We start from the raw sequence: 19,422 nt of genomic DNA, 5'->3' as shown, positions 1-19,422 counted from the left end.
AAAATGTGTTAAAAAGTAAATAAATAAACCAACGCTAATATTCACAGGGCTAAAAATTGATACACTTGTGAAAGGAGAAATTAATGACTCCATCTCTGAATTTATATATAAAACATAACAATTGCAAAAAATACATATATTTTTAAAATCTCAAAGTTAAATAAACAGTTCATTATGTCCTTCCAGATTCTAATGTGGCAAAACCTGTTCTAAATTTTACAATTATGTTTGAATCATGTCTTCTGAAAATCTGCTTAGTTTAAAATTAAAAAGCATACTTCATTTTAATAAACAATTATAAACAAAAATTACAATTAAAAATAATCAAAAGAAAAATAAATACAAATATGAAAATAAAGACTGGTAACTACTCAAGCCAACAGAACTTGAACTCTAATCAAATGCATGCCTGATATTCATAGGCTGAAAGAGAGAGACCTAAGAAACAAAACATGAAAAATATGTATCACTCTTACCTGTGTAGCTTCTGGTTGTACAGGAACTTGATTAGGCTGAGCAAGCCTAGATTCAGAATGAACTGAAAAATCAACAAAAACTATTGTTACACAAAATCAAATTTCTTAAAGAAATGTCTAAATACCTTTAATATGGCTGCTAACAGCAAATTTCTATGACCAAATTATTAATGATATATTGGTCAAGACAAAAAGAAGATGCAAGGCCAGGCACAGTGGCACACGCCTGTAAACCCACAGGCTGAGGCAGGAGAATCTCAGTTCAAAAGCCAGCCTCATCAAAAAGCAAGGTGCTAAACAACTCAGTGAGACCCTGTCTCTAAATAAAATACAAAAAAATAGGACTGGGGATGTGGCTCAAAGCCCGAGTTGCCCCAGAGTTCAATCCCTGGTACATTAAAAAAAAAAAAAAAAAAAAAAAAAAAAAAAAAGACATGAAGTGTACAGGTGAGATTTTAGCTTTTAATAGAACATTTTGGGGTTTGCTGGTAGTGATTATCAGTTTACTCTCAAAATTGCTTTCATTTTGTGTTTTGGAAGAGTTGAAGATGTCAGTGAGAAAGTATATGAAAAGAGAGAAAAACAAGAATCACTGTCAGTGTTATCCATAAGACAGCCTGTTAGTATAGGAAAAGGAACACTAAGCATACTCAAGAACTTAGATAATATTCAATTAACAATCTTAGCATTATAATATATTTCAAAATTTGGGGGGGCTGGGCTCAGTAGTGGATGCTTGCCTAGCATGCATGAGGCACTGAGTGCAATCCTTATTATTGCACTCCACAGGAAAAAACAAAATATACAATGCTTTAAAAAGATATCTAAATGCATCTTATTAATAACACCCACTGCTGACCCTTGTCATTTCCTAAACCATGGTTAAATAGATCATCAAAAATCAATAATACTTTGAAATTAATGGCAATATGAAAATAAGACATGGACCAAAAAAATAAAAAAAGAACCACTGATTAGTCTTTTAGAAACTACCAATTTCCACTGAAGAGTCTAACAGACTCAGCATTACCTGAATATCTAACAGTCTTATAAGCCGTGTCCATATTATAAGTGTTGACTTTGGCACAATTTACAGGCTAGGAATAGTACACATCTTATTTTTCTGGTAGAGCTCAGAAAATGAACATTAAAAACTGTGGCTATTTTCTAGCATGCCTTTGACTGTTTGTAATTCTTGGTAGAGATATGAACTCCTTTAACTTATAAAGAAATCCTAACTACCTTACCAAAATTATGTCACTGAACATGCTTGTACTCAGCAACTTTTTATGACACTTTGAATTATGCAACACTGTTAGTTTACTACTTTGTACCACTACACTGATACACTCTGGAGGGAAAAAACAAGAAGACTCAGAATTACTGATAGTGCTGGAGAGAAAATCCATTTAACCCAATACAAAGTACTGACACTATTTAGTGTTAGTTCAAACAATGTGAAGAGTTGATATAGGAAAATGCTCAGAAAATCTCCATAGAGATTCCATAGAGAGTCACCTTTATTTTTATGGCTAAGTTTGAAGCAAAATTGCAAAAGTACAATAACAGGAAAAACTGGTCCATAGAGTTAAGAAGAAATTGGGTGGGCTGGAATTGTAACTCAGTGATAGTGTTTGCCTCATGTGTGAGGCAAATTGAGTGGTTCCCATGAAGTTAGGGAAGAGGTTAACTAGTAACTGAAAGGGGACACAAGATACTTTCTTAATCTGGATGCTGGTGAGTTCAGTTTGTGAAAACTCACCAAATGAGTATGCATTTTTCTGTATGTCTGTATGTCAAAAAAGTTAAAAAAACTAAGGAATTACAACTAAAATTTCTCTTCAAATTAAAAGAGAAGGATCAAAACTTAAGCAAGCAGGGGCTGAGGATGTGGCTCAAGCGGTAGCGCTCTCGCCTGGCATGCGTGTGGCCCAGGTTCGATCCTCAGCACCACATACAAAGAAGGATGTTGTGTCCGCCAAAAACTAAAAAATAAATATTAAAAAAAAAAAAAAAGTTACGCAAGCATTAAAAGAAAGTATCTCTGTAAACCCTGAAACCACTAGTGGGTCCTATATTTTATCTCACATAAAAATGTACCATTACTAACCAGGAGGGCAAACCAGTTGGGGCATGTCCATGTTTTGTGTTGGATTCATAGGTTGTGCAGATACAATGGCAGGATCAAGTGTCTGGTTTTCAAAATCCAGCATAGAATCCTGTAAGTTAGAATATAATGAAGTTAAATCAAATAGTGGGAACACTTAAATCTTCTATTATAGTGTTTTACTAAACCATACTTACCTGTATAAAATTATAAGGCCCCTGCATTTGTGCCATAAGATCTTGTACTCTCTGTCTTCTCACTAGAGGATCTGCCTGAGCCACAGGAGTCAAAGAATGAGGCTCTGGTACTGAAGGAGATGCAGCCTGAGGTTGCTGCTGGAGTGAATTTACTACCTAAAGTGGAGAGAAAGTGTTGAAAGAATAAAACTCCGCTCATTATATTATTATTAAGTGGTCCCCAAGTTACATTTGCCATCTATACAGCAAAGACAACAGGCTTTGAAGTAGTTACTCAAATAGACAACAGTATACCACACTTAATGGCATCACTTCTACCATATTCTCAATCTCACAGGATACTATATAGCATCTCTAATTTACTTTATGAACTGCTTTCAAAGAGAGAGACTCCCTTTGCTTTATTCCAAAAATAATGTACTTTGCTTAAACTACTATTCCTCTAAAGTAACTTGATGTATGTTATATACATCATATATATATATATATATGATAGCATTTAAGAAGTATTGGCTATTATTATCATCAAAATTTGTATTTCTTCTTCCATTTAACAAGGTAGGATCAAACTCTACCATCCAACCTAAACTGCTACAAAAGCCAAGTTCATTCTACCAGTCTTTCCTCCAACTCTAATAACTTCCTTCTACTGGTTATGGTTCTCAACAAATCTCTAGTCTGCTTAGAAATCCTCACTACTTTATTACATCAAATTCACACTCTCTGGTTTAGCCTGGAGAAATCATCTTATTTCCTTTATAAACAAAAGGAAAATCACTAAGATAAAAATGACTAAGCTATTAATTATAAAAACCAACTTATCTGTCTTCTAGCAACTTCAGATGTTCCAAAAATTCCCAGAATCCTATATGGTTAGCCCTTAAAAGACCCACTGACCAGATATTAAGAACAAATCATTAACACAGTGGTTAAGTACAATAATATGCATGTCAAATAAAATGCAAATATTCAACTTCAAAGCACTACTTGTTAGTTCCCAACCTTTTCCTATAGCAACACAAATCCTTGTTTGTTATTAAAACAAATATGCTAATAATTCACTTCTATTCCCTCCCACCCTCAAACATACACTGTGAACCCAGGGGTGCTGTACCACTGAGCTATATTCCCAGCCATTTTTATTTTTAATTTTTGAATCAGAATCTTGCTGTTTCCAAAGCTGTCTTGCCTTAGTGCTTGGCCTCCTGAGTCATTCAGAGTACAGGGGTGTGCCACCATGCCCAACTTTCACTTCCACTTCCATATCCATTCTAAAACATACCAATTACCTGACTCCGCTAAAACATATAACTACTTATTCCACCTAATTGGCACACCTCTTACACAACTCATAATACTAAAGATCTTTTTGATCTGTACTTCTAAGCCTCTTGTAACATTTTTAAAATGCATTCCTTATTGGCAAACATACGTTATTTTGTTGTTAGGGTTTCACAGGAATAGTATTTTCATCCCTATTAAGTATCCTTCTGGTGTTAGTTGTTGATAGACCTTTATTTATATGCAGTACTGATAATCGAACCCAATGCCTCATACATGCTACGCAAGTGCACTATGACTGAGCCATAGCCCCAGGCCCAAGGCCCAATCTTTACCCATTTTATCAACAGTGCATTTTGATACTTCAACATAGACCTGAAGGTACTAATGTAATTATACTTTTGGAGAATAATCTGATAGCAGAGAAACACTACCCACAGCTTAAAAGTATTTCCTACACTTTGGAGGTATAAAGGAGACACTAAAAGTAGATTTTAAAAGGCTTGCCTCACATGCACAAGGCCCTGAGTTCAAATCCCAGCAACACACGCACACAGCTAGGACCAACCAGTAAGGTTCTTTTGTTTTTGTTTTTTTTTAAATCTCTTATAGTAACAAGGCACACCAAGGAGGAAATTCAAGTACAAGTAGTAAGCTAGCTTTTCCTCTAACTTATGCCAGGATAAGTTCTCTATTCTGAGAGCACAGAGAAGAAATACGAAGAGGGCCAATGAACTAGAGATGAGGACCTGAAAAAAATGCTTAATGAGATGAGAGAAAAGACCAAGAAACATGAGGAAATCCAAAGCCTGGAGACCAAAACAGCATTAGGGCGAAGAAGTCCTCCAGAAGACACCCTATCTTATTCCCAAAGAGGTGGGTTCTTTTGAAGACACCAATATGGGAGATCAGATTTTAACAGATCAATCTAAAGTAAGAGATCCTAATTCTCTACTTTTGACAGATTAACTCATAACTTTGTATAAAACAATTTTTTATAATCAAATCAGTAAGCAACAATTCTAGTACATATACACAGGAATAAATGAGTGATCTTTAACAGTCTTGTATAATGAATTTGTTATTATAATAAAATGCTGAAAAAAAACTTAGTTGATCCTCAGGAGAGAAAAAAATTACTGAAGACAAAAACAATCACCTTGTAATACAGAAAATTCTTACCTCAACCGTTTCAACTGTCCACTCATCTACCACCTGCTCCTTTTCACCACTGCTGAACTGTGTTTCTGCCATAAATTGTCTATTTACATACTGCAAAGTAAAGTAAATGTTTGAGATGTCGGCTTGAGACACAGAAAGGTAAAGGTAGCATAAAAAGAAAAAATTCATACCTCTGTTGATTCAACTTCACTCTGTTCAGTGTATTCTTCTGCTGGCTCAGGTTCTAAAAGATTAAAACATGATAAAAAAGAGGATTTTAATTCAGTGAAAATAGTTTAATACTTTAATGGTGGATTCTTACCTGTTCAAACTTGTAGAATACACAATGCCAAGAGTGAACTCTAATGCTAAACTGAATTTTGGGTGACATGCCAAAGTCAGCCTATCAATTGTAACAAATGTACCACTCTGGTGTATGGGTAGAATTAACATTGGTATACTTTAACATTTTGTCTGGAAAATCTCCATAATCTCTGTTCAATGTTCCTGTGAAACTAAATTGCTCTAAAAAATATTCTAGATTTTAAAATGATACAAAAAAACCAACAATTCTTATTTAAAGTCCAAATAATAGTTCAACATCTCAATCTTTTAAGGTCCTATATTTCACCATTTTTATAGTAACCTATTTAGAAAGTTTTCTTTCCCTTTATTGCAAAATAAATTAGTATTAGTAAAGATTATTCTACATGGTGTATAATGTAAATACGGAGCTAGCACATTAAATTCCTTCTCTATTCTCTTAAATATAAAGCAGCATACAAATTAAGATCTTATTCTCCATTTTAACATATTTCGTAGGAAAAAAAAAGCACTGCCCTATATTGTTGATCTGCTACTATCAATTTCAACAATGTACTTCTGGTTTCAACTTTATAACTAACACTTGTACAATGATAACCATGAACTTGGTACTTCATACACTTTGCATATTACATTCTAAATGGAGAACCTGAGGTACAAACAGCTTCAATAACTTGTCCAAAGTTCTATATCTGGTAGGCACTGAAGCAGAGATTTGAACCCAAATACTCTTTTTTTTTTTTTTTAAGAGAGAGGGGGGAGAGAGAGAGAGAATTTTAATATTTATTTATTTTTTTTTAGTTATCGGCATACACAACATCTTTGTTTGTATGTGGTGCTGAGGATCGAACCCAGGCCGCACGCATGCCAGGCGAGCGCGCTACCACTTGAGCCACATCCCCAGCCCCCAAATACTCTTGATTCTAGAACTCATGCTTTTACTATTACAAAATTTATGCTCTGACAATTTCCAATGTACTCACAATTTTACTCATTTTAAAAGTAGTCACAGTATCTAACATAATTTAAAATATTCTACTAGGTATTAAAAACCACTTAGAAAAGACCGCGTCATTGACACGTTAATAGTTCAAAATTAAGATGTTACCAAAAAATTTTTAAAAAACTTACATTATTCACTCTATAGACAGGTATGATAAATAGCAGTAAATCTGACACTTCAGACAAAATTCTATTTCAAAACCCTACCAAGAAGTGGCCTTCACCAAAACTCCTGCCCTATCAATTCTGTAGCAAGAGAACTACCAGTTTGTAACTGTGATGATCAAAATCATAAAACAAATTATGGAGTGAATATTTCAAGGAAGGACTTTATTGTTCGTTTTTTTCTCAGAGAGGGAATTACTCTTGGTATACTTTAACATTTTGTCACACTTAAAAGTTTCTTTCGGAACTGGGAACGCGGCTTAGTGGTAGAGTGCTTGCCTAACACATGTGAGGCATTGGGTTCAATCTTCAGCACCACATAAATGAAATAAAGGCATTTTGTCCACCAACAACTTTAAAAGAAATTTTAAAGTTTCTTTAAATATTTGTTTTTATGTATATAATAACTAAATAAGTAGAAAACTTGTAGCAAAACAAAGTAAAATTCAGAACTCTAAATCAAAAGTTCATATCTATCTAGGTACTCACCAGCTTCGGCTACCTGGTCTTCCACTATAGGTGCAGAGGCTGCCTCTTCCTCTTCACACAGCCCATTCTGGTGGTTGTGGGTGCTATCAAAGTAGTTTGACTGAAAAACACGCTCAACAATTTCCTTTAGAGCTTTATCTAAAAAAAGAATGTGAATTAGAAAGTTAAGAGTATCAGATGAACAAAGATTCAACATTCTACAAATACTGTGAGAAGAAAAACACCTACATGTGTCACGAAAACATGTATACATAAGATTATAAATTTCACTGAGAACAGAAAGGTATTACAGAGTGATAAAGAAGAACCTATTTAATCTTTGTGTCCAAAAAGAAAAAAAAAAAAAAAAAACACAGTAAAATTACATCATGAGAAGTAATACACACAGGCATAAAAGATTGGATCTAGTCAGACCCCACAAGGTTTTTCTGTTGTAACTGCTACAAAAGCTGAGAGATGAGAAAAGGTAAACAAAGTGTTTCAAGGCAGAGGAAAGAGCATTTATACAGTCCTATGCAAAGAAGAGTGCCAAATTCAAGCAAAGAAAAGGATCACTGTGACTCAAGCACAAGGAATAAGAAAAAGCATAGTAGTAAAGATGATGCTGGAGAAGACTGGATAAAGGCCACATTGTGAATGCCCTAAAAGTAAAGGAAAAATGCATGTAAAATATATTAAAGCAAGGTCTTTGATTTTCAAGGGGAGGAAAGGAAGTAGATTCAGTTAAGCAACTGTATTATATAAAAAGACATAAAAGTAGAAGTAAAAGAGAGAAGTAGATAAACTCAAAAGGCAAACAAAAAGAGTCTATAAAGTATGCTAGGATATTGAAAAAGTAAGGAGCTAGGAAGGTATACACAAAATTATTCTGGATTTCCTCGCCTTGTATTATAAATTATAAATCTGTATATAATAAAGCCATTCCCTGATTGGTCACTGTACAGAAAAATAAACTTTGAGGGCCATATTTGTTATGAAAGTTTTATAAAAGTAATCCTAATAAAACTATTTCTAGGGTCTAGAGTTGGTAACCCCTGGTAAAGCGCTTGCCTAGCATGTATGAAGGGTTTCACTCTCAGCACCACATTTAAATCTTAAAAAGGTCCATCAACAACTAAAACAATAATAAAAGACAAAAACAAAAACTATTATCAGCCAGGTACAGTAGTGCATGCCTGTAATCAAAAAACACACTACAAACTTAGAAATTTAATCCTTATTATTACATACAATAATGCTCAAGAAAATTTGATGAGTCTTGATGTACTGTACAACTACTTTTTTAATAAAGCCAACAATTTATCAAACCTCCTCCAATGATAAATTAAATCCACATTTGTAATAAAACTTAAAAAGCCAAAGAGCTGTATAAAGAAACACATGTAATAAAAGCTAACAAATCAAGAAAATGATTTCTTACATGAAAAGACAGAAATGCATTGCACTTCATATTTTCTTAAAGCAAATATATTTAAAATCTTGCTAATTAAATCATAGTTTTGCCAGGCTGGGGTTGCAGCACAGCAGTAGAGCACTCACCTAGCATGTGCGAGGCCCTGGGTTCAATCCCCAGCACCACATAAAAATAAATAAAATATATTGCATCCAATTAAAAAATAAATATTTAAAATTTTTTTTTAAAAAATTCATAGTTTTGGGGCTGGGGATGTGGCTCAAGTGGTAGCGTGCTCGCCTGGCATACGTGCAGCCCAGGTTCGATCCTCAGCACCACAAAGATGTTGTGTCCGCCGAAGAAAACTAAAAAATATTAAAAATTCTCTCTCTTTAAAAAAAAAAAAAAAATTCACAGTTTTGCCAATGAAAGCAAATAATCCAAGTCAATTCTAATAGCTAAGAAACAATGTATAAATATACATGTTTGCCTTAGTATGTTCAAAAATGTAATTCCCTAATTCAATCTTCTAAACAGCAAAGACAAAATTCCATTCTAAACCAGGCACTGTGGCACACACCTGTAATCTAAGGAACTCGGGAAGCTGAAGCAGGAGGATTCTAAGTTCAAAGTCAGCTATATCAACTCGGTGAGTCCCTGCCTCAACATTTTTTAAAAAGCCAGATGCAATGGTGTTCACTGTAATGCCAGCAGCTCAGAAGGCTGAGGCAGGAGGCTCATGAGTCAAAGCCAGCCTCAGTAACATAGCAAGGCCCTATCTCTAGAAACAAAATATAAAAAGTGCTGGGGATATGGCTCAGTGATTAAGCATCCCTGGGTTCAATCCCAGATACCAAAAATAAAAAGGCTAAAGCAATGACCATGGGTAAAATGTGTAAGATGAAATGTTCTCACAAAATTTCAGCCATAAGGAAAAACCAGTCCCTATTTAACACCAACACTTTGGAAAGTCAATCTGATATAAATCTAGTTCAAGCACAATTGAAGTTATCTGTAAAACCATGTCAAGTGACTTGGATATAGCATAGTGGTAAAGAGCTTGCCTAGCTAAAATGCACAAGGGCTTGTGTTAGACACCTAGTGCAACGGCTTAGAAGTATCCCCCAATGATCCATGGTAAAGGCTTGGTTGCCAGCCTGTGGTGCTATGAGATGGGAACCATCAAGAGAAAAGTCTGGGGCTGGGGTTGTAGCTCAGCAGTCCAGTGCCTGCCCAGCATGTGTGAAGCACTGGGTTCTATCCTCAGCACCACATAAAAACAAATAAAATTTTAAAAAATATATTAAAAAATAAATAAACAAATAAAATAAAAGTTAAAAAAAAAAAAAAAGAAGGGACAAAATCTAGTGGAAGTAAGTTAGGTCATTGGGGATGTACTCTTAAAGGAAATATTGGTACCCTATGGCCCTCCTGGCTATCTGCTTCCCAACTGTGTTGAAGTGAGCAACTTTGTTCCACCACGGGTTCCCCATAATGTTGGCCTTGCCACAGTCCCAAACCAACAGAGCCAACTAACCATGTACCAAAATCTCTGAAATTATTTCCTTCCTACCATCTCAGGAATTTTGTCATAGTAACAAAAAGTTGATTAACATCCAGCACCACAAAAAACACAAAACCATGTAAGTTAGGACTTCTATTTTTATAGACTATCACTAGTGGTTTTTTGGATTTGTTGGGGTACTAGGGACTAAACTCAAGGATACTTTCCCACTGAACTACAGCCCCAGTCCTTTTAATTACTTATTTTCAGAGAAGGTCTCCTTAAGTTGATGAGGTTGGCCTTGAACCTGCGTTTCTCCTGCCTCATCCTTCTAAGTGGCAGGAATTATAGGCCTGTGCAATAGTGCCCAGCGGTCACTAGTTCTGACTTATACAAAACACATATCACAAACACGCCCAAAAAGGATGCAAAAAGGAAATATAAAAGTAAACAGTAGATGAGTGCAACTTATGCACTTCTAAATTTTAAACATTACTGTTAAGAAGAAAAATTCTTAAAAGTTAGAAAACTCACATTATTTTTAATACTTACAGGTTGTTCCACATACAGATTTTTCCTTCCCTTCCAGCAAGTCCCACAAATGAATGGAGGCATGTTCATATTGCTCGTTCAGCCTTATAATAAAAATAATAATTAAACAGCTAATTAATTACCTTTCAGTTATTAACAACTGAATACTCAGAAGTTTCTATTATCAAATAGGACTATACCTTAAGCTCATGTCCCGTTCAGGGTCTACTAACTTGTAGAATTCATCCAACAATGACAATTCCTCTTCAGATAATATTGGTACTCCATTCAACCCTTGTTTCAAGTCAGTTCGCACTTCATCATCTCCCAATTTATCCAAAACATACTGTAGCTCAAGAACAGTTTTTAAACGTTTCTGTTCAGCTTCTTCTCTCATTAGCTGTTCCCGGCGTGCTGTCTTCTTTATTGTTTTCTGAATCTGTAAGAGAATATAAAACTATAAGACACCAAAATTACAGCTTTTAAGTACCTTCCACTAACTTACAAGAAATATTTCTCTCTTCCTTTTTAATGTTTAGCATAAGTTTGGGGATACAAAAAGGTTAGTCTTTTGAAGTCACTGCAGTGTTTTCCTTTCCACCTTTCTCCTTTCTCAAACTTCACAAGAACCAACTAAAACAAATTAAAAAAAAAAAAAAAAAAGCCAGGCACAAGGGTGTACACCTATAATTCAAACAGCTTGGGAGGCTAAACCAGGAGCATCTCAAATTCAAAGCCAGCCTCAGCAACTTAGCAAGGCCCTAAGCAACTCAGGCAGACACCATCTCAAAATTTAAAAAAAAAATGGGATGTGGCTCAGTGGGGTTGATCACCCCTGGGTTCAATCCCCAGTACAATTAAAAAAAGGGCGGGGGGCATATGAAATCTATATTAAAGGGAGAAATGGAAGAGGCCTTGGAGAAATCCAAGACAAATCCATAAACGGTAGCAGAGTGGACAAATGAGACATTACCAATAAATGGAAAGTAAACGAATAATATATATGAACAGATAAGTTAGGATAGACAAGGAAGCTTTCAAGGAGAAAGTGACACCCATTAAAATAAATGGATATTTCAATATTAGGAGGGGCAGTTTAATGTCTCTTTTAGGTAGCTAGAGATAGAAAACACAAAGAGGCAGGAATATGAAAGGAAAAAAAAAGTAATAAAAGATAGCTACTTTTGATTAAATAGCACAAGTAGGGAATAAGTTGAAAACTAGAAAAGTTAGGCTAGAGCCAGGTTTAAGTTCTTGAATATGAAATAAATTTACTGCCAATGAAGTTAAAGGTTCAGACAAAAGTTCTGTTAAAATAAAAACAAAGAAGAATACAGATATTATAATTTATTCAGTGACAGTGGTTTCAGAAATGTTGTATTCTAAGTGGAACACACCCCTACCTGGAACTACTGTAGTCCCCAAAAGTTCGTGTGTTGGAAATTTAATCTCCTCAATACAAAGATTAAATTTTGGAAGATTACAAGCTAATCAATGGATAAATGCTGCTGTTAAAAGGGATTACTGAAGTGGGTTCACCCTCCTGCCTTTCCACCTCCAGCACATAAAAGGATACAGCAAGGAGGTCCTCACCAGAGGCTGGTGCTTTGTTCTTGGACTTCCCAGCCTCCCAAACTATGAGAAATAAATTTTCATTTTTTATGAATTAACCAGTCTATGGTGTTATTGAAGCACAAAACAAATTAAGACATTACGTTTTGGGGCAAATCATCAAAATTTTTTCCTTCATAAAATATAATAGGATAGCATTAAGTGCTTAAAATATATTAGTTATGAATCAAATACTCTTCTAGGCACAATCCTATGAATAGGGACTACTACTATCACCACTTTATAGATTAGAAAACTGATGTATTATGATGGCCTTTCTTCCCTGTCTCCTGGTTCTGTTTCTCTGGAACACCTTAATTAATACAGGAACAGTAACTTATCCAAAGTCACACAACAAGTGGTAGAATCAGATTTAACCTAGGCAATCTGTTTCCTGAATCAGATCTCCTAATCCTGTATTGTATTACTTCTCGTGTAGTAGAATGTCATTTTATCAAATCAGAGATAACTTTATAATTTCAAAGTTACTAGACTACTTATTCAGAAAACTTAATTTTCTGTATTTTGTGTTAATTAGTGGAACTGCAAGATGGTTAGTAGAACTAAAGGAAATATGGAAAATGTTTACGTATATTTGCACAGCTAACTTTTTATACCAATGAGATTTTTTAATTTTTTTTCTTAGTTGTAATTGGACACAATACCTTTATTTACTTGTTTTTATGTGGTGCTGAGGATCGAACCCAGTAACTCGCATGTGCGAGGCGAGCATTCTATCTCTGAGCCACAACCCCAGCCCCACCAATGAGATTTTTAAGGTAACTATTTTATGACTTTTGTCCTAACTCAAAACTTAGTTCTTTTAAAAGACATCTTTCGGGTGTTACAACAAAATACACAGAATTGGAAGGTATCTTAGATACAACTGGATCCTCTGGGCCTGGTGGCACGCAACTGCAATCCCAGTGACATGGGAGGCTAAGGCAGAAAGAAACCAGCCTCTGCAATTTAGTGAGGCCCTAGGCAATTTAGCAAGACTCTGTCTCAAAATAAAACAAAAAAAGGAATGAGGATGTGACTCTGGTTAAGCAGCCCTGGGTTGAATCTCTGGTACCAAAAAAGATATAACTGGATCCAATCTTCTCACCTCGTAGAGAGCTTATAAATGTAATGGAAGAACTAAAATCCAAAACACAAATTTTTTCCACTAACCCTATTTTTAGCATTTCATAAACATATTATCGTTTACATACATCTTGACTTAATGCCATGAAACTTCTCTGTAGTTCTTTTGCAAACTCCAAATTATTTGTGACTTCCTGGTATTTTGATACAGCATCCTAAAATGACAAAAACAGAACCCAACTTTACTAGAATCGTGAGAACTGCAAAATTCTTCAAAATAGTAAGCACAAAATCTTTAATAAAATATAACATCTTTACCAGCTGATCTTGATTAAGCCTTTCCCCTTTATTCATTCGTTCCTGGTAATCATCAAGCTTCCCCTATTAAAAACAAAAAAATTACATTTCACAAAGTATATACCAGCTTAAGTTAAAACTGATAAAAACAAGCAGTCTTCAAAGTTTTTCTCAAATTTTGCTGGAAGTATGCTTGAGATATACTCCAGATTAAGTAACATATTAAACAGTACATTTAATATTGAACTAAAAAATGAATTTAAATAATCACCATTGCTGAATGATTATCAAATACCTGTAAATCAATAAAACAACATCGGTTATCTTTCAGGGTACTCAAAATAATCACATAGGAGAGAGTCACAATTTGGTGAGGATTCTGTTTCCACCCAATAAGCATATCCGACATTTATAGCGTTAATTTTGTGTGGCCTCCCTTCCTTTCTCCGCTCCTTCAAAGAATCCATATGAATATATAGTACAAAAAGAGGGTATCTTCCTGAATAAACCCATGGGCAAATTGTCTTTGATACACTTTATGCATCTTTGAACAACATGAGATATTTCGAAGTTACTATTTTCAGCTATGGGCAGTATACCAATCAACAACTTTGCTAGTAATTAAAGATGAAGGTAAAAAAATGATCTTCTGGTTTAAGATGACCACTATTTACTAAGTTGAAAATTTTGAAGGTTTTCCAGACTACTACTATTAAATAAGATCCTAAAGAAAAAAGATACTTGGGTAATATAAGAGTCAAGAATTCAGTTAAGGAAGATAGGAAATAAAACAAATCTAAACTAAGAGGAAAAATAACCATAATAAATTTTGAAGATATATAGTTACTTAGCAATAGTAACACTAATAAAAAATCAAATACAAAGCAACATTTTGATAAGGAGACTTCAGAAACCAGGTTAAAAGCCATAGAAATTTTTTTGGTTTTGTTTTTGTTAGGTTAAATAATCCATTTTCTTTGTACCAGAAACAAATCAACTTGCATAATCTCCCTATCCTTAACTTAAAGGTATCACAATTAGTCACACTGGATGTAAATAAAACCAAGATAATTATTAAAACATTAAAAGTTAAGCAAAGTATGCAATTTTATTTAGTTGAACTACTTCACACTATCTATAAGTCTTCAGCTAAAGAGGTATAAAATTCAAGTCTACTGGTTGAAAAATAGTTTACACTGATCTGGTGAGCAGAACCCCAATTGCAAAAGATGTGCTCAAATACCTTAGAACACTCTAAGGGTCAACAAAAATAGCTCATTCCTTTTTAGAAAGAACAGGCCATTTTTCTTTTTCCCTGGAACTACAGATTTAACCCAGGGCACTTTTCCACTGTGTCATATCCCCAGTCCTTTGCTGAGAGTCTCACAAAGTTGTTGTGGGTCTCACTAAGTCACTGAGGCTGGCCTCAAACTTGTGATCCTCCTGCCTCAGTCTCTGAAGTTTCTGGGATTAACAAGCATGCACCGCTGTTGCAAGCATCTGTTTTTCTTTTTAGGAACAAGAAACTAAACAAGCTCTGCTTTTAATTTACAACTCAGGATATTCCAAAATAAAAGAGTTATAGTCAGAATCCTAAATTTAGAAATGTACAAATAATAGCCAGGTGTGATGACACACTCCCACAATCCCAGTGACTTGGAAGACTGAGGCAGAAGGACCACAAGTTCAAGGTTAGCAGTGGTAATATGACCCTATCTCAAAATACAAAATTTAAAAGAGTTAGGGATGTAGCTCAGTGGTAAAGTACCTATGAGTTCAATATCCATTACCTAAACAAATATAGATAAATAGAAGATTTGCAAACAGAAGGGCCTAAAATTCAGTGCTAATTTATAGCAAAAATTCTGAACTAAACAAAGTACAGTGGGGCAGAAGGTAGGGCGTGCTGTGACACTGTATTTATTATTTTCTTCACTTATTATCTTCCTTTTTTCCTATATTAGTATATGTTTTTTAAAGAAATTTGTTAAATCTAGAAATTAATACACAGTACACTATATATCTCTCACAGAGTAGTTTTGTTTTATACTCTTTAATTAAATATTCTGCAATGAACATATAATAAAAATGATTATAATTACATGCAATTTGAAAGATGATAAGATGGACAGATTTCAGGATATTGTTAGGACTTTCAAGAGCTATGAGCCTGTACTATCGTATAGTAGGATAAGCTATCAATAGCAAAAAAGCTTCAATTTTTCGAACAATAACAAATTTAATATTCAGCCTACCTGAGAGCTATGGCAGATTATATTTTCCCAAAATAGCTACAACATCTGCAGCCCCATATGTGATTTATAATTTGACCTTGGTACTCCCCCATTAAGAACTAGAACAATTCCCCTGCTACTGTACCTTTATGGGCTCAAACCAGTACAGTATAAGTGATCCTGTCTGACTTTCAAGGCCAAGCCATAAAAGCTATGCATCTCTTGCCTTGTTTACTGGTTACTATATCACTTGTATTTGGAGCCCTTGGCCATTATACAAGAAATCCAATAACCCTGAGGATGCCATGCTAAAAATGAAGCAAGTCATGAAGGAAGGTCTCATTTAAAAGCTCCGGTCAGCAATGCTGTGTTCAAGTCACCCCAGGCCAGACATTCAACATGAGTGAAAAAGTCAGTCTTTCTTCCTCAGGCAATATAGAACAAAGACATCAACCCTGTTGTGTGCCCTGTCTGAATCCCTGACAGATAGGCAGAAATCTTGAGCATAATAAAATGTATGGTTTTAAGACCTTAAATTCTGGATTAGTCTGTTACAAGGTAATTACTGGAACAAGGTTAAAAGAAAAATGAGAAGTAGCCACCAATGAAACTCTAGCTTCCTGGTACACAAACATCTGTAAAGAATATTGTCAATGCAAACTACGTAAAAGTGAGGCCAAAATGGTGCATGCCTATAATCCCAGCTACTCAGGAGGCTGAGGCAGAAGGATTGCAAGTTTGAGGCTAGTTTGGGCAATTTAGCAAGACTCTCTCAAAATTTTAAAATTTCTAAAACAGTTGGGAATATAGCTCAGCGGCTGGGCACAACCAGCTTCAATTCCCAATGTGACCAAACAAAAAATAAAAAGAACTCTGCACTGCCAAAGCAAAGATGTATTTTACTAAACTCACATAAATTTTATATTATTGTTAACATGTTTTCTGCTTTCCAACCCATAACAATTTGAAAGCTGAAATTCTTGAAGTGAGAATGATGTCTACAACCACAACAAATAAGTTAACTATGATGAAAGAAGTATGTCAAGTCATAACTGAACAATCTCAAAAATCTCTAACATAGGATTCCCAAAAAGCACACCACAGTTCCTTATACTTAGTTGAATTTCCCAATCAAAAAATGCAGTAATCCCAGCATGCATGTAATCCCAGAGGCTGGGGAGCTGAGGAAGGAGAATCCTGAGTTCAAAGCAAGTCTCAGCAAAAGTGAGGCGCTAATCAACTCAATGAGACCCTGTCTCTAAATAAAATACAAAATAGGGTCGGGGATGTGGCCCAGTACCAAGTGTCCCCAAGTTCAATCCCTAGTACTCGCCCGCCCCCGCTTAAAAAAAAAAAAAAAAAAATGCAGTAAGCTAAATGAATGCAAGCTATATTTTCTAATAACAATAGTTTCATCATAGCATTACAAAAGTTCTTCTGTTAACAATTAATACCTTCTACACTACTATTAGAAATATATTATCTTCTACACTACTATTAGAAATATATTATCTATCCCTTGAACCTTGCTCACACTTCAGAAAAGTAGGTTTCTAAGCCTGGCCAAAATACTAAGAAATGCATTTACTAAAGAAGTAACCAAAACTCAATAACAAAACAACTGAATCACAATTAAAAAAAAAGAAAAACCTGTTTTAGAGGAAACTAGTTTTTTTCTTTACCAGTATAATGTAGGATCTCTCTCCACTGTTATATATAATCAGATCTTACACAGCAAAGACTCTATGCTGGTCTATCAATGATTTTCATAATTCTCAAACCAGCAACATCAGTATCAACCGGGAAACTGTTAGAAATTCAATGTCTCAGGCACTACCCTAAATCTACTGAATTAGGACCCAGCAACCTGTTTTACCAAACTCTTAGTGGGTGAGTGTGCATACCTAATTTTGAGTAACACTCACTTGGGTCAAAAACATTATAATTCTCTTATAATAGCAAATCCAATAGTACTGAGAAGTAAGAAACTATTCTGAATCACTCATACAGTACTCTGCCAGGTGGAGTGATACACACCTGTAATCCCAATGACTCAAGAGGCTGAAGCAGGAGGATCTCAAGTTTGAGGCCAGCCTCAACAATTTAGCAACGCCTTAATTTGGTAAGACCCTATCTCAAAATAAAAAAGGACTGGTGATGTGGCTCGGTGGTTTAGTGCCCCTGGGTCCAATCCTTAATATATAAAAAAAAAAAAAAAGATAGAATTTGTGGCCTTAGAAACCAGCACAAGGCAACCTCAATTTGGAAATATATCACGTAAGAAGTTTAGCTCTAGGGGCTGGGGATGTGGCTCAAGCGGTAGCACGCTTGCCTGGCATGCATGTGGCCCGGGTTCGATCCTCAGCACCACATACAAACAAAGATGTTGTGCCCACCGAAAACTAAGAAATAAGTATTTAAAAAAATTCTCTCTCTCTCTAAAAAAAAAAAAATAAAAAAAAAAAAAAAAGTTCAGCTCTAAAGAATTCAGGAAACTTGTGGGGCACAATGGTGCACCTTGTAATCCCAGCAACTCAGGAGGCTGAAGCAGGATGACCACAAATTCAAGGCCAGCCTGAGCAACTTAGTGAGGCCCTAAGCAACTCAGCAAGACCCTAGGTCAAAATAAAACATAAAAAAGGGCTGGGGATGTGGCTCAGGGTAAAGTGTCCCTGCATTAAATTTCCAGTAGCAAAAAAAAAAAAAAAAAAAATTGAAAATTGGTGATTTCCAGTCAGCTTATAAATCTAGTTAACACCTGCATAAGATTCACTTGTGATCTATTACTACATTGTATCCCTAAGTGGTACTTTTATCATATCTTTTCACTGTAAATTAACCCCAGAAAAAAAATACTTTATGATTAAATTCAGTGATGTGAAAATTTGCACTAGAAACAAAAAGCTTCTTTAGGACAATCAATTCATCCAATTTCTGCTTTGCAAAACAGGTAGCTTTAGGTGATAAGGGAAAGGATATAGCATCGCACTGGTCCAAATACTACAAGTTGCCTCATCTTTGAAAGAGTAGACTACTCAGAAATGATATCATTATTATGGCCTTTTAATTCCTATTGTTATGGACTATTCAAGTGACTTACACAAAGCCCAATTAGAAAATCTTTCCATTTGGATTTAAAATTTGTAGTATGAACAAGTCAACATAAAAGGACTTGCTTGTTACACTGACAGGTCCAACACTAACAACAAAAACAGGGGTAAGATAGGAGAAAACAATTCCAGACAAACACAGCTTTGTTCTTTCCCAGGTTAGAACTTGTCTGCCTAAAACAGTGATAAAGACAAATTGACCAACTACTCATATCAAATACATAAAATGAATATTAAGCATTTTTTTCTGGAGAATTTTTCTCCAGCTATTTTCCTAGCATAAGATTGCTTCTTCAGGGGCTGAGGATATGGCTCAAGTAGTAGCGCACTCGCCTCACATATGTGAGGCACTGGGTTCGATCCTCAGCACCACATAAAAATAAATAAGTGAAATAAAGGCATGCTGTCCATCTACAACTAAAAACATATATATTAAAAAAAAAAGATTTGCTTC

The 19,422-nt window shown here is 35.0% G+C and overlaps 1 protein-coding gene across 2 annotated transcripts in view; it reads right to left on the bottom strand.

Moving 5' to 3' along the window:
* Caprin1 (cell cycle associated protein 1) overlaps nucleotides 1-19,422 on the bottom strand; it is a 40,089-nt gene that overhangs the window by 10,928 nt on the left and 9,739 nt on the right. For both annotated transcript variants that reach the window (XM_076847033.1, XM_076847034.1), the window contains 10 exons: nucleotides 13,646-13,708; nucleotides 13,456-13,542; nucleotides 10,831-11,069; nucleotides 10,652-10,734; nucleotides 7,203-7,340; nucleotides 5,414-5,466; nucleotides 5,244-5,333; nucleotides 2,781-2,936; nucleotides 2,587-2,695; nucleotides 477-538 (listed from right to left, as the gene is read on the bottom strand). In XM_076847033.1, the coding sequence (XP_076703148.1) occupies nucleotides 477-538; nucleotides 2,587-2,695; nucleotides 2,781-2,936; nucleotides 5,244-5,333; nucleotides 5,414-5,466; nucleotides 7,203-7,340; nucleotides 10,652-10,734; nucleotides 10,831-11,069; nucleotides 13,456-13,542; nucleotides 13,646-13,708 (1,080 nt within the window). The remainder of the gene's footprint in view (nucleotides 1-476; nucleotides 539-2,586; nucleotides 2,696-2,780; nucleotides 2,937-5,243; nucleotides 5,334-5,413; nucleotides 5,467-7,202; nucleotides 7,341-10,651; nucleotides 10,735-10,830; nucleotides 11,070-13,455; nucleotides 13,543-13,645; nucleotides 13,709-19,422) is intronic.

This window comes from Callospermophilus lateralis, chromosome 2 (assembly GCF_048772815.1).
Source record: "Callospermophilus lateralis isolate mCalLat2 chromosome 2, mCalLat2.hap1, whole genome shotgun sequence".
NCBI lineage: Eukaryota > Metazoa > Chordata > Mammalia > Rodentia > Sciuridae > Callospermophilus > Callospermophilus lateralis.
The sequence above is the reverse complement of the archived record's forward strand: the minus strand, read 5'-3'. Positions and strand labels throughout refer to the sequence as shown.